This window comes from Petaurus breviceps, unplaced genomic scaffold (genome assembly GCF_028583685.1).
Source record: "Petaurus breviceps papuanus isolate PSGF00001 unplaced genomic scaffold, PetGlider_PUasm1.0 91041, whole genome shotgun sequence".
Lineage (NCBI taxonomy): Eukaryota > Metazoa > Chordata > Mammalia > Diprotodontia > Petauridae > Petaurus > Petaurus breviceps.
The window spans coordinates 9,576,179-9,591,689 of record NW_027187400.1 but is presented as its reverse complement, the minus strand read 5'-3'; the positions used below and the strand labels follow the sequence as shown (position 1 = coordinate 9,591,689).

Below are 15,511 nucleotides of genomic sequence, written 5' to 3'. Positions count from 1 at the left end.
TCTGGCACCCAGTCCAGTGCCTTCCCCAGCCGGCCACAGCTGTCTGAGCCCCATTCCCGCCCCACCCCCACCCCCACCTCCCAGCTTGGTGGGCCGCTGGCCAGCTGTGGGCAGCTGCCCCCTGTTTGGGGGAGTGGGGGTGGGGAGGGCTGGCAGATCTGGAGAAGGAAGCTGGGGCTGTCTGCAGAGGGTAGGCGGGTGCTGGGAAGCTCCAGGACCAGGCTGTGAAGGGGAGGGGGAGGGGGAGGGGGAGGAAAGGAGGCCTGAGCTCAGACATCGGGGCGCCAGCAAACACCTGTGAGCAGCTCCCAGGCCAGCCGTGCCCAGCACAGACACACACAGTGTCTGCGGGAGGGAGGGGGCTGGGAGTGGGAGGTCTGAGTCGGGCCAAGCCCCTCACCCTGCAGTGTGTGTGTGTGGGGGAAGGGGGAGATGGAGGGAGGCAAGTCTAATGGCTTCAGGCTCGGACAGTAAGGCAGCTCCAGGCAACTGGCAGAGTTTTATTATTATTATTATTAATTCTAACTCACATTTCTCTAAGCTTTAAAAGTCCTGTCCTCATAAACAACCCTGTGAGGTCTGAGAGGCAGTGTGACTTGGTACGTAGAAAAGTGTCTGGGGAGTCAGAAAGACTCCAACTACTCTGACACTTAGTCTCGTGACCCTAGGCAAGTCACATAACCTTTGGGGCTTCTGTTTCTTCATCCGTAAAATGAAAAAGTTGGTCTCAACTTCTAAGGCTCCTTCTAGCTCGGAATCTCTTATCCTAAGTGTGCATAAAATTAGTATTCTCCCCATTTCACAGATGAGCAAACTGAGCCTCTGAGAGGTTGCCCATCAGCCCAGGGTTACACAGCTAGCAGGCTTTTACTACTATGTTAAAAATGAAACAAAGGATTTATATTCTACCAACAATTACCTGGTAATGATTTGACCTGAGACACTCAAACTTGTAGGTGGAGAGGAGGGCCTTGGGTCCAGGAGAGGGTTTGGACAAACCCTTAAAAGAAGCAGACAGGGGGACCAGGGAAACAGCTGGTCTCCTGTGCTCAGCTGAAGGCAACGATACAGAAAGAGCCCTGGGTTTGGCATCAGTCTACTAGTTTTGCTATTTGCTATTTCTATGACCTTGGACAAGTCCCTTACCTGGGCCTCAGTTTCCTCATCTGAAGGTCTGGGGAGATGGTCTCTATTGTGCCTTCTAGCTCCAAACCCATGATCATACTAAATATTGCTTAGAGGAGGTTGGTGATGGTAGGAACAGTTTGAAAGATGCAGAGGAATTTCAAGGGAATCCATGAACTTGGATTGGGAAAAAAAATTACATCTTCATTTTCACTAACTTCTAACCTTAGTATTTGCTTCAATTGTGATTCGTTTCTGAGAACAGGTTCCTGGGTTTCACTAGATTGTTAAAAGAGTCCATGACATACAAAAAGGAGAACCCCTGGTCTTAATCTTTTGTTTTTCGGAAGAGGAAACTGAGTTTCCAGAAAGAAGAGATTTGTCCAATATCCATTACATGACCTGGCCTTGAACCCAAGTTTCCAGTACTCTCTTTGTTATTTCCTCTCCTGGACTCTGGACCCCAGAAGTGGCACTTCATTATCCGTACCTGCCCATTTGGCCAGTCTCCCCCAGGGCCTGTCACCAGAGCCTGATTTCTTCCATGAATTAGTTATTCCATTAGAGTTAATGCTACCTTCTCCCTGGGTCCTCTATTGAGATGCAGACCCTCCTAACATGAGTAAATCAGGAAATCTCCAACACCTTCCAAAGTAAATTTATCAGACGTTTGACCTCTGCCCTTAGTAGGAGAAAAAAAAGTGGGGGAAGAAATTCCACCTCCTTCCCATTTTTGCCAGCCCCCTTGTCCTTTCCCAGTCCCTTCTAAATGTCCGATGTCAGGTTACTGTAATGGAAATAGCTCTGTGGTCCGGCCATGCTCCTCATTAGCTGTTAACTGGGCAAATCCCTTCATTTCTCCTGGCTTTCATTTCCCAATCTGTGAAATTTGTGGGTTTAGATGGTCCTTTTCCACCTAAATTCTATGTATTCCACCTACATTCTATGTATTCCCGCCTCCTCTCCTCTTCTTCCTGTACCATAAACCACAGATTTATTTATTACTACAGGCAGGGCCTTGTAAAGAAAGACAGTCCTTGATCTTGGAGAATTTAACACTCTACTGGGGGATTCTTTGCTTTGTTGTGTCCAGCTTTTTGTGACCCCATCTGGGTTTTTCTTGGTGGAGACACTAGAACAATTTGCCATTTCCTTCTCCAGTTCATTTTACAATGAGAAAACTGAGGCAAACAGAGTAAAGTGACTTGTTCAGGGTCACATAGCTAGTGAGTGTCTGTCTGAGGCCAGATCTGAACAGAGGAAGATGAGTCTTCCTGACTCCAGGTCCACCTAGCTGACCACTGGGAGATTCTGAGGGTGAGCAAAGTAGGATGCTCCTCGTTAGACTGTAAGCTCCTTGAGGACAGGGATTGTCTTTTGCCTCTTTTTGTATCTCCAGAGCTCAGCACAGTGCCTGGCACAAAGTAAGGGCTTAATCAATGTTGACTGATTGTTTGGATGAAATAATTTGAGGTAGGAGAAAGTATTAACAACTTGGTCTTTCAGATCTGGAGAAGGAAGCTGGGGCTGAACCCAGATGGTTCTGGAGGAGAAGGTGACCTTGCACAGCCCTCCCTCACTCATATCCAAGTCAACTGCAAGTCATGTCATCATTCCCATGATGTCAATCATGGTCCTCTTTGAGAATGAAGGACAAACATAATAACCTGGTGGGGCAACCACTAACTTGAACCTTGAAAAAAGCAAGGGAACAGGAATTGAGGAAAGAGTTATATTCCAGATACAGAACACAGATTGTGCCAAAGGCAGAGAGGTGGAGTGGGGCATTCTGGGAACAAGGAGGTGATTGTGACTGGAACATAGTGTATGAAAGGGGACAGTGTCCATGTACCCTGGAAGAGTCGATAGGCAATTGATGAAGGGTAGTCAATGCCAGGGTAAATAATTTATGTTCTAATGCTCAATAAATGCTTACTTTTTTAATTTGCCTGGAAAAGGCCTGGGAATTTTGGTAGGGGACAAATTAAATATGAGTCAACTGTGAAGGTGATATGGCAGCCAGGAACTGTGATGTGACCTTGGGCTACATTAAGGCACACAGATAGTCCCTGATGGACTCTGTCCTGTCTGGGCAGACGTATCTATGGTATTGTGCTCAGTTCTGGGTGCTACATTTTATGAAGGACCTTGATAAACTGGAGGGTGTCCAGAAGAGGGCTACCAGGCCGGGGAAGGGCCTCAAGTTCATACCATGTGAGGATCAATTGAAAGAATGAAGTGTCATTAACCCCAAAAAATGGGGTGGGGTGGGAGGCTAGAAAGAGACAAAGACTGCTGGGTGGAAGAGGCAGCAAACTGATCGGATCTGGGCCCAGAGGACAGAACCAGAAGCAATGGGAGGAAGTTACAAAGAGGCAAAAATAGAGACTAGATGATCTTTAAGGGACCTTCTGGTTCTAGCACCTTTTAAATCTGAGTTCTGTTAATGTCAGTAAAATCCTTCCAAGCAACCAACTCATTTCATAAAAGGATTCGGCTGCCTTAAGAAACAGAACACTTCCCTTTTTACCTTCATATTGTGTCTAGAATATGCCCCTTCTCTCCTCCGATCCTGCTGCCATCTTGGTACAGGTCTTCCATCTCCTTCCACCTGCACTACACTGCTGCAATGACTTGTTGCTGGGTCTGTCTACTGCCAGTCCCTCCCACCTCTAGTCTATCCTCCAATTAGCCATTTATATAGATGTGGAGTGTGTGTGTGCATAAGCACTCGAGTATTCATGTATGTGTACATATACACACATGTGCATATAAATAAGTATGATATACCGCATATGTATATGTGCGTGTATGTATGCATGTGTGTATGTATATGTGTATTATACACACACACACACACACACACATATATATATAATATACCTTATATACTTCCTGATACTCTTTGGTCCAGTGACACTGGTCTTGAGTCTACAGATTCCCCACTCCTGGGGACATGTTACCGTCTGCTCACTTGATCTCAGTGGCTTCCTATGACCTCCAAGATCAAATATTAAATCTTCTATTTAGCATTTGAAATCCTTTATAACCTAGAAGACTTCCCCCTCAACCTCTCTGATTCTTTTCCAGGAGTGGGGAACCTACAGCCTTGAAGTCATATGTGGTCTTCTAGGTCCTTGTGTGTGGTCTTTTCACTGAGTCTTAAGTTTTACAGAACAAATCCTTTTATTAAGGGGATTTGTTCTGTGAACATGTATGTGTGTATACCTATATGTATATATGTGTGCATATATGTATATATAAGTATAATATAACTTACAAACCTCCTGATACTCTTTGGTCCAGTGACACTGGCCTCTTTTCTCATTCCACAAAAAACTCTGGGCATTTTCCCTGGCTTTCCCCACTTCCTGGAAAGCCCTCTCTCCTCATCTCTACTTCCAGGCTTCCTTGGCTTCCTTTAAATCTCAGCTAACATCTTACCTTGTAGAGGAAGCCTTTTAAAAATTCCTCTTAATCCTAATATCTTTCTTTTGTTGATTATTTCTAATTTATGCTGTCTATAGCTTATTTGGAAATAGTTGTTTGCATGTTGTGAGCTCTTTTTGTCTTTGTTGTTGTTCAATCCTGTCCCACTCTTTGTGACCTCATTTGGTCTTTTCTTGGCAAAGATACTGAAGTAGTTTGCCATTTCTTTCTCCAACTCATTTCATAGAAGGAGAAACTGAGGTTAACAGGGTTACGTGACTTGCCCAGGGTCACATAACTATTAAGTGTCTGAAGCCAGATTTGAACTGAGGAAGATGAGTCTTCCTGACTCTGGGCAGGGCACTCTGTTCACTGCACCACCTAGTTGCCCCTTCTTTGAGGGCAGGAACTATCTCTTTGGCCTTTTTCTATATCCTTAGCACTTAGCCCATAGTAGGCCCTTAATAAATCTTTTCTGACTGATTGAGATCTTCACAAAGACAGGATGACCACTTGTCAGTATTTTGGTTGGACCAGATTGCCACTGAATTGCCTACATGTTCATTCCTTCATTCATTCACTCATGAATCAAGGATTTATCAAGTTTCTTATAGGTGCCAGTGGAGAAGAAAACGGCAAATTATTCTGCCAAGAAAACTCCATATGGGTTCACCAGGTATCAGATGAGACCGAGACAATTAAACAGGAACAAAGTAGGTGCCAGACACTGTGCTAAGGTGGTGGTGCTAAGGACAGAAAGACAAAACCAAAAACAGTTTCTGCTTTTTAGGAGCTGATGTTCTACTGGAAATGTGTGTCTGTGTGTGAATATGTACCCAAGTAAGTAAATCCATACAAAACACATGCAAAGTAAGTAGGGTGGGGGGAGGATCAGGAAGGACATAACCAGTGACTTTGGACCTGAGCCTTGAAAGAATCCAGGGAGGGGGCGGCCAGGTAACATAGCAAGTAAGAGCACTGGCCGCAGTGTCAGGATGACCTGGGGAATCGAATCCAGGCTCAGACACTTAGCACCCACCCAGAAACATCTGGCAGTGTAACCTTGAGCAAGTTACTTAATCCCAATTGCTCAGGGGCAGTCAGGTGGCTCAGCAAGTAAGAGCACCAGCCCCAGTGTCAGGATGACCTGGGGAATCGAATCCAGGCTCAGATACTTAGCACCACACCCAGAAATAACTGGCTGTGTAACCTTGAGCAAGTTACTTAACCCCAATTGCTTAAAAAAAAAAAAGGAATCCAGGGAGGCCAAGTGGAAGAGGCGGTGAGATGGGAGTGCCCTGCTGTCTGTACAAAGTCAGGAAGACACTGGCGGGAACATTATGAGCTAACAGAAGCAGCTGCCAGGGCAGTTTGACTGGAACAGACATTCTATGAAGTGGAGTGAGGTACAAGACGGCCAGAGGCATCCAGGAGCCAGATTTCCAAGGGAGGCCCTTAATGCCAAACAAAGCAGTTTGTATTTTATCTCAGAGGCAATAAGGGGTCCCTGGAGTTTCTTGAGCAGGGGGAGAGAATGGGTGGGAGTTATGATATGGGAATATAATTTTGTGATAAATGGTCAAAGGATATGAACAGGCAGTTTGTGGATGAAGAAAACAATATAGAGTCATCTAAAAATGCTCTAAATCATTATTGATTAGAGAAATGAAAATTAAAACAACTTTGTTGTAATCTCACATCTATCAGATTGGCAAAAATGATAGAAGGGGAAAATGACAAATGTTGGAGGGGATATGGAAAAACTGGGACACTAATTTACTGTTGGTGGAACTGTTAACCATTTTGGAGAGCAATCAGGAATTATGGCTAAAGATTTCTAAAACTGCGTGTACTCTTTGACCCAGCAATAATACTATAAGGTCAGTTTCCCAAGGTGATCAGGCACAAAAAGGAAAAGAACTTACATGTTCTAAAGTATTTATAACAGTACTTTTTGTGGTGGCAGAGAGCTGGAAACTGAGGGGATGTCTATCGGTTGGGTAATAGCTGAACTAGTTGTGATATATGAATATAATGGAATACTATTGTGCTATAAGAAATGATGAACAGGCAGACTTCAGAGAAACCTAGAAAGACTTACATGAATGATGCTGAGTGAAATGAGCAGAACCAGGAGAATACTGTATACAGTAACAGCCATATTATTTGAATAATAACTGTGAATGATTAAGCTTTTCTGAGAATTATAAATATTCAGATCAACTACAAATGAACAAATAAACCCATCTCCAGAAAAAGAAGAAGAATGTATAGTGTGGTTTTACATATATATGTATATGTGTTAGTATGTATATATACACGTGTATGTGGATTGACAAAACTTGACAACTAATTAAAGTGGAGGAAGGTTAAAGAAAGTAAATAGGAAATGTGAGGTTATATAAATTGGAGGGGACTAGCTGATGGGCAGGTTTTTGAGGAAAAGATTACTCTGAAATTTTAGGAGTCTGTGAATTAATTTAATTTACACTTAATTAAATTCAACAAATATTTATTAAGTCCCTGTTATGAACACTGTGCTTCACAGTAGGAATAAATGCAGAAATAAAAAGACATTCTTACCCCTTGAGGAGCCTGTAGTTAAAGTGAGGGGTCCCAAATCTTTGTGAGAAAAGGTGGGATGTAATGGGGCAAAGTGCACTAGGAGAATCTGAGGACAAGATTGTTTTCTACTGGGGGTGGGAAAGGGAGATCCTGGAAAGCTTTATGGAGGAGGAAGAATGAGATGGTTAGGATGGGAAAAGACCCTTTGAACCTAGCTGCCTCATTCACCTCTATATAGAGCAGTAAACCTCATCAGGGCTAAAAGGGGAGAAGGGGGATGATTTGATGTCTGTTTGTTATTAAATATCGTAGTAATTCGTGCCAGGAGCCAAACACAGATGATGTCATATTATAAACACAAATCTGAGGCCCCCCTGGAGGCCCCACCTGGAGAGTATCCCCCACCCCTAGGCCCTGAGCCAGGAGAAGTCAGGGGGCTATCCTCCCCACACACGTGCACGCACACGCACACACACAAACATACCCATCTAGCAGGCATCACCCAGCACAACACCCAGGCCCCCTGGAGATGGGCTGGATAGCCTCAGCCCTGCCCAGTTTTGCCTTAGGCCTCTCCCCTTTTCCCGTTATAACCTCACCCAGTCCCAGCCTAGCTCTGTTCCTTGGGAAGAGAGGGAAGGTCTCCAAGGTGGTGGTGGTAGGAAGGGGAGTTCTTTCCCTCCCTCAGTGTAGGCAGGGAGGCAAATCTGTGAAGTCTCAAAGCTTGTAGCCTGCACTGCCACACATAGACAAGCAGCAGGCACAGGAAGCCCTATGGTACATCGAAACGCCCTCCTACCCCTTTCTCCTGCCAAAGAGCCCAGCTCCTGGAGGAACAGCTCCTGATCAGGGGCTAGGAGATGCAAGACACAGAGTACTGGTTTGGGAATCCAAAGACCTGGGTTTGAATCCCAGAGCTGAGAGGCCCTGGGCAAAAGACTTTACTTCCTCTGTAAAATGAAGGTATTGCACTCCATGGTCTCCACTGGCCTCTTCTCTAAGGCCTGTTAACTTCATTCAACTTATCCCCTCTCCATAAACACCTTCCCCTCCCCCATGGCCTTCTGAAAACACTCCCAACACTCCCAAACACTACAACTTCTGTGATCCTGGCATTAGGTCTGGGAGATTATCTCCAGTGTTTAGCACAATGCCCAGAATATAGTAGTTACTCAATAATTGCTTATTTTTATTTTTGGAGGCAAGTGGGGTTAAGTGACTCACCCAAGGTCACACAGCCCAAGGTCACACAATGTCTGAGGCCAGAGTTGAACTCAAATACTCCTGATTTCAGGACCAGTGCTCTATCCACTGTGCCACCTAACTGTCCCAGAATAACAGCTTATTGATTGTTTGATTTGAGTGACAGGTCACACCTCCAAAGCTGGCTAAGACCTTCAATTTAGGGGCTCAAGGGCTTCCCGCTTAGCCCGTGGTTTGGTGTAGGACCCAAATTACCCCCAAAAGGAAGATTGGGGAAGAGGAGATGAGCAGGTCAGTTTCTCTTGGAAAGCAGGGTAGTGAAATAGGTAGAGAATACAACATAGGAGTTAGGAAAAGTTCAAAACTTGCCTTGTACACTTACCAGCTGTGTGACCTCAAACAATTTTCTTAATTTCTCTGGGCCCGAGTTTCATTGTTAGGATCAAATGAGGGACCATATAGAAAGCAAAACTTCAAACCCCCTAGAAACACTAGCTGCCCCTGTTATTATCCTTTTCCCCTCCAGGGACCACTGAGGGGAAGGCCTGGCAGGGGGTGCTTGTCCAGGCTCCCTCCCCTGTCTACCTCAGAAGGGAAAGCAGGCAGCAGAGTCCCACCATAATGGCAATGCTGTCCAGCATCTGGAAGAGATTTCGAAAGAGAGAAGATGGGCAGGGAGATGTGGGGGAGATGAAGCGAGAGAGCTTGGTGGGATAGATTGGGAGGGAAGTGTTGGCAGTCAGAGAGAAGCTCTTAGGTGGAGAGGGGAGGGAGGGAAGGGTTCTCAGTCCAATTGGAACTGACCAGTTGGATGCAATGCTTGTGGCCAATGGGAGCACTTATGATATCTGTAAGGAGGGAGGAGGGCAACAAGGGTGGGGACAGTAGCTAGATGGGGAGGGTGCTGGCCTGGGAGTTACAAAAACCTGAGTTCAAATCCTGCCACATACACTTCTAGGCCCTCTAACCCTGGCAAATCACTTAACATTTCTCACCTCCAGTACATCTGTAAAACAGGGATTGTAAACACACCTACCTCATAAGGTGGAGTTGAGACTCAATTGAGTGTATGTATGTATGTGTATACACATATATCCACACATATGTGTATATATAGATATAGATAACACTTTGCAAACCTTAAAGTGAGATGCACATACATATACATCACTTTAAGGTAATAATAGCTAACATACCACACATGTATATATGCACATACATACACATACATGCACATGTGTGTATGTATACACACATGCATATATATATATATGGAAACTGGGGCAAATGATGGTTAGATCATTTGTTCAGGGTCACACAGTTAGAGTTATGTCTGAGGCTGAATTTGAACTCAGTACTTCCTGACTCTTCCTGACTAATAATAGCGAGGGTATGTATGTTTATACACAGACACATGCAATATCACACACACATACTAAGCCCATATATGCTGTATAATATGTACACTGTATCACATGACACACACACATATAGGCATATAAAAATTAAATATGTAATATATCTATCACCTTAAGGTTTACAAAGTGCAATACACCTATTAACTAGCTATTTTATAATAATAGCACCTACCTCCCTGGGCTGTTGTGAGGACCAAATGAAGTGGTATTTGTAAAACACTTAGCATATAGTAGGTGGTACACAAATGTTAGGTACAAGTGTTGGAGACATTTCCACTCCAAATGTTCCTGTGGATTATGGGTGCCTGACCTGTGGTAGAGCCTTTGGAGCTTGTACTGGTCTGATGAGCCTCAGGTGGACACACTGTACCTTGACCCCAACACAGTGACGTCATTTTGGCTTTCTAGAAGAATGAAGGACAACAACCAACCAACTAGGTATTAGTATTACTAGTATTACTACTTTATGCAAAATATAAACAAAGTAAATAGAAAACAATTTGGGGGGAGGCATTAGTAGCTGGGAGAATCAGGAAGGGACCCCTGCAGGAAGCAGCACCGAAAGGGCTTTGAAGGAAGCAGAGATTCTAAGAGGTGCTTTCCAGGTGTGAAAGGGGGAGAGTCAGGGAGAAGGCATGGAGGAGCCATAGATGGTAAGGACGACAATGGTGATGGAGAGAGAAAGAGGAGGAGGAAAGGGAGGAGGGGGAAGTGTTTACATAGCATTCTAAGGTTGCCAGAGGACTTTACAGATATTTCTTAATCACATATAATAAATAATAAATTATATTTACTAAATGAAGGCTTGACAATGAGTATTTATTTAATTAAGAGTCCTGGGGTGGCTAGGTGGTGCAATGAATAGAGCCTCGAGTCAGGAGGACCTGAGTTCAAATTTGGACTCAGACACTTAACACAAAAACTAGCCCTATTACCTTGGGCAAGTCACTTAACCCCAATTGCCCTACCTTCCCCCCTCCAAAAAGCAAAAAAAAAGAGTCCAGGGTTCTAGTTCCAGCTTTGCCACACCCTTTTAGGGTTAGGGACTTTGTCATTTTGGTCTTCCACTGCCTTATCTGTTAAAGGGGGAAGAATACTATCTGCCTTTTCTTCTTTATAAAGGATGCTGGTCTGATTGTTTAAAGAGGAGATACCCTGAACCACTAGAGGCCCCTATTTCTAAGCATCTTTTAGGAAGCAACACAGCCCACAATGTCTCTTCCTATTTGCATTTACTATGTTACTTTTTACCTAGTAGGATTTTGGAGCTAGAATGGATCTTAGAACATTGAATGTCAGAGCTGGGAGGGACCTTGGAACATGAAATGCCAGAGCTAGGAAAGCCCTTGGAACATGGAATGTCAGAGCTTGGAAGAGCCTTAGAACATTGAATGCCAGAGCCAGGAGGGATCTTGGAATGATGTTGAATGTAGCATGGTACATCACAGAGACTGCTAGATTTGGAATCAAAAGACTTTGGGGTCACTTCTTTCTCTAAATCTCTCTTCCTTAATACAGAATGTTAGAGCTGGGAGGGATTTTACATCCTCTCATTTTACAGACAAGAAAATGACAAAGTTTCCTGAAACTTTCCAGGCTAGTCTTATTCACTATTCCATCCCTGCCCCAAAGCTGACACATAGATAGCCCCTCTATATACAGTCAATGAATGTCATCCCAGCTCCACCTGCAACTCAGGTGAAATGATAGGAGCAGCAGGGATAAATATATAGCCTCAAGTGAAAATAAACATTGGTTTTCAGATTGAGAACTGCAGCACACCCTTCATAGAACCCAGAATGAGGGACTCATGCACAAACTGAACTATATCTAAGCTTGGCTCCATCCAAGTGCCTAAGGAAAGTCTGTTCATCTTTACCCATTTCATCAAATGGGTTTCAATGGTTATCTATCAAAAGGTGACAGAATGGGAAGCAACTGGCCTGGGAGACAGGTAACTTCACAGTCCTACCCTCAGCCATGACAACCTTGCCCCCTCTCCAGAGACAAATAATATTAACTGCCGGGGCTAACAAATTACTCTTTTTTTGTTGTTTGTTTTTGTTTTTTGCTTTTTGGAGGGGGGAAGGCAGGGCTATTGGGGTTCAGTGACTTGCCTAAGGTCACACAGCTACTAAGTGTTAAGTGTCTGAAGCTGGATTTGAACTCAGGTCCTCCTGACTCCATGGCTGGTGCTCTATTCACTGGGCCACCTAGATGCCCCAAACAAGTGACTGTTAATGAGGAAACACCCTATGGTGAAAAAGGACAGAGAACAGATCTGGATGCTTGACTTTAGATCCCAGGTCTTTTTTTCTTTTTTAAGCAATTGGGGTTAAGTAACTTGCTCAAGGTTACACGGCCAGGTGTTTCTGGGTGGGTGCTAAGTGTCTGAGACTGGATTAGATTCCCCAGGTCATCCTGACACTAGGGCCAGTGCTCTTACTCACTGTGCTACCTGGTCGCCCCCCCCCCCCCCCATCCCAGGTCTTTTTGACCTCAGACAAATCACTTCCCTACTCTCTGGGCCAGTTTCTCTGATAAAAATCCTGAGGCTGGGCAGGCTTATCTCAAATAATTCTTCTAATTCTTATCATTTTGTGCTCCTTGTCCAGATAACTTCAGGGAAAGGCAATTGAGGTTTAAAAGGCCTTGGCCAAACAACATCTCACTCCACCCCTCGACTGACCAAGGCCAGATTTCTTAGCTGAGTAGATTTTGTCCTATCCCATCAAGCCCCTGGGGGGAGGGAGCTTCCCTGGGAGTCATTCATTACCTTTCCTAAGCCAAAGAGACAGAGGGCACTCAGACTCTTTTACGAAGAGATGTTTTTTGAAGATATTTTTATGGGATGGGGGAGATGTTAGGCATACACTACAAAGTTAAAAAAAAAACACCTTTATTATGCAAAAAGTTTTAACTTTTATAAAAAGTTTATAAAGTACAATGCATGATTACAGAAAGTCACCTTCCTGCACAAAGGTACATATGCTATGCATACTCTATTATAGAGTTCATAATCACAGTGAGGTCTTGAGGAGAGGGCAGGAATAAGCAGGTCTCTTTCCTGAAGGGTCTCCCCCCTCCGGGGACACCACAATCTAAGGTCTCCAGCTGCCTCAACAAAATTGGTTGGGGGTGGGGTGGGAAAGAGAAGTAACAAAATGTCCCCACCAAAAAAAAAAAAAAATCTGGTTAACAAACCACTCCTTTTAAGCTTGGGGAAAAGCCGTATGAAAATTGCCTTCTCTTTCTTCTACAGAAGTCCCACAATTTATTTCTCCTAGATCCCGGGAAGAGGGGGCTCAGCTGAGAGTTCCTTTTCAGCCTTAAACCAGGCGAGGTGGAGACAGTGGTAAAAACAGATGCTGGAGCCAGTGTGGACCTGGCCATTCCTGGGGCTCCGGTCAAAGCCTGGTCCTCGGGGTCCCAGCGGGATCGCAACACCTGCATAAAGAACTGGAAGGGGGAAGGGGGGGGGAAGGGGGAGGGAGACATACAGGGACGGGTCAGTTTCCTCCCAGATCACAGGCAGGGGCAGGTCTGCAGACTGGTCGGCGCCAGGGAGGAAACTTTGTTCCCTCCAGCTGATAAGAAATCTGTGCCTAGAGTCCCCCCCCCCCCCCCCCATCTCCATTGGCTGGCTGCAAAACGCAGGCTCGCAGATGAAGCCTGACCCAGGGAGTTGGCTCTGAGGGATGAGAACTGGGGTCGGGGGGCAATTGGAAACCGGGGAATTTTGGCCACTTCTGCTCGTCAGCCTTCATAACAATGTTTTCTGGGAGTTCAGAGTCGAGATGCTGCCCAAACCCGAAGCCAGGTTTTAGGAAGGAGGGGATGCTCACCTAGGGGTGGCTGGGGTCAGTGGCAAAGACTCCTCTCATCTTTTGAGTAGAGTTCAGATGTCAGTTCGGCTGTCTGGATAGTGGAGAGAGGAAGAGTTGAGTTTAGCCTCTACTGGCCCGCTGAGTGGGGTCAGACTCTACTCCTGCCCAACTCCACACCAAGAAAGTCAGCTTCTGCCCGGCTTCTGCTCTGGCGTCCAGAGGTTGTTTCTTGCCCCCCTCATACCAAGACTAACCCAAATTCATGTCCTCGAGCCCAACTTTGGGTCTCCACCGCACAGACTTGCAGGCGGTCACATCCCATTCTGAGTTTCAGCCCCCCTCCTACTCCCCGATCACAACCCAACTTAACTCATCCCCCCACTCCGCCTCCCCATCACAGGCCACCCAAACTCTTCCCCTCCCCTCCCCTACAGCGGGTCTTGGCTGCTTCTGGTCCTTGGGGGGTGGTGTAGGGGAGCCAAGCCTCGGACACCACCCGTTCCACATCCCTCTCCGCGTTTCAGTCCTCATCCTCCTTTCCTCCACACACCCTCAGCTCCGGTTCTCAGCCCTCGGGCTTCTCTCAAGCGGATCAGCCGCCACCCCTTCCCGTCCGGTGCGGTCCCCAGTGCGCACCCACCTGAATGCCGAGATGGGGCCCTTCGGGGGCCGCCGGGGCGGGTTCGGCAAGCACCACCTGCAGGTCCAGGATGTAGTCTATGACACGCTGCAGGATCTCCACCTGGCTGAGCTCCGTGCCCCGCGGGACTCCCGGCACCAGCTCCCGCAGGCGCGAATAGCAGTCATTCATATCATAAAGCAGGCTCAGCGGCTCTTCGGCTGCGGGACTCTTCCCACGGCCACGCGCGATGGCAAGGCTGCGCTCAGAAAGGCAGCACACAGCTTCATAGCAGCCTCGGGCTGGACTCAGAGCCTTCATGTTCACAGGACTGAGGAGCAAAGAACTGTCGGAGAAGAAAACCTAGAGAGCCAACAAGCACAGGACAAATCCACGCTGCGCGCCAGGCTGCAGCCCTTCGTTCTTATAGTGGGGTCGCGGACCTGGGCCACGCCCACTTTTCAAGCCACACCCCGTGCCCGCCCGCTACACTCTCTTATTAGGGAATTCTTCGATTTGCCACGCCCCTTTATGTAAATAATACTCCGCCCCAAGCTCCGGCTCAGCCTCTGCGGACAGTCGGGGGGAGGAAAAGTTGGATGGAGCCTTTACAAGCTGTTTAATTGCAAAACAGGTTTGCTCGGCTTGGCCTGACACCGAATGCGGTGTAGTCGCGGATTCCGAGAATGAGAGGGGCGGGCCCCTGGGTCTTTAAAAACTCAATTACAATAATTTACATGGAAAATGCCCCTTTCTCTAGGGTGCTTCCCAGGCCACTGGAGAAACTGCTGGGACCGAAGTCTGAGTCTGGTTCCCCCCACCCAGCCCCCACCCTCAACCTTGGTTCGGACGGAGGCCCGTCGGAGGTCATAAATCCCCAAACAGCAAGGAGGAAACTTTAAAAAAAAAAAAGGCAAAAGATTTTCAAGGGAATCTTGTAAGGAATTAGTGCCGCCTTGTTCCTCAATTTGTTGTTCATCTGACCTCCAGACTTTCTGGCGTCAGGAATTATCTTGTGACCAGAGGGAAAAAAATGAATGGCGGTGAGCTGAGGTTACAATGGAGAAAACAGACTTAATTTGGCCACTGAGAGGGGAGGGACGTGGAGTGGGGGGCCGTTTGAAGAAAGGGGTACGGTTTTTTGCGGTCGGCAAAAAAAAACGAGATGGGGACTTGGGAACTACCCCAGGGAAAGGAGAGCTCCAGGAGGTGGGGAACTAAGTTTTGGTGTAGATGGAGCTACGGGACCTCAGAGGTCATCTAATCCAATCCTCTTTTTTTTTTTTTTTTTTCCCTTAACAGATACGGAAATAGAGGTCCGAAGA

At 46.2% G+C, this 15,511-nt stretch overlaps 1 protein-coding gene across 1 annotated transcript; it reads right to left on the bottom strand.

The window, feature by feature from the left end:
• Positions 1-12,622: 12,622 nt before the first annotated feature.
• Positions 12,623-14,614, bottom strand: ID3 (inhibitor of DNA binding 3). Its single transcript, XM_069078275.1, has 3 exons — positions 14,208-14,614; positions 13,586-13,658; positions 12,623-13,199 (listed from the first exon to the last, which is right to left on the bottom strand). Exons 1-2 carry the CDS (start codon positions 14,505-14,507, stop codon positions 13,602-13,604), a joined length of 357 nt encoding a protein of 118 aa, XP_068934376.1. The 5' UTR covers positions 14,508-14,614; the 3' UTR covers positions 12,623-13,199; positions 13,586-13,601.
• Positions 14,615-15,511: the final 897 nt, after the last annotated feature.

Coding starts and splice junctions, on each gene's coding strand:
- ID3 (XM_069078275.1), bottom strand. CDS start 14,507: ATGAAGGCTCTGAGTCCAGCCCGAGGCTGCTATGAAGCTGTGTGCTGC. Junction 13,659..14,207: donor GGCCCCATCTCGGCATTCAG/GTGGGTGCGCAC, acceptor TCCACTATCCAG/ACAGCCGAACTGACATCTGA.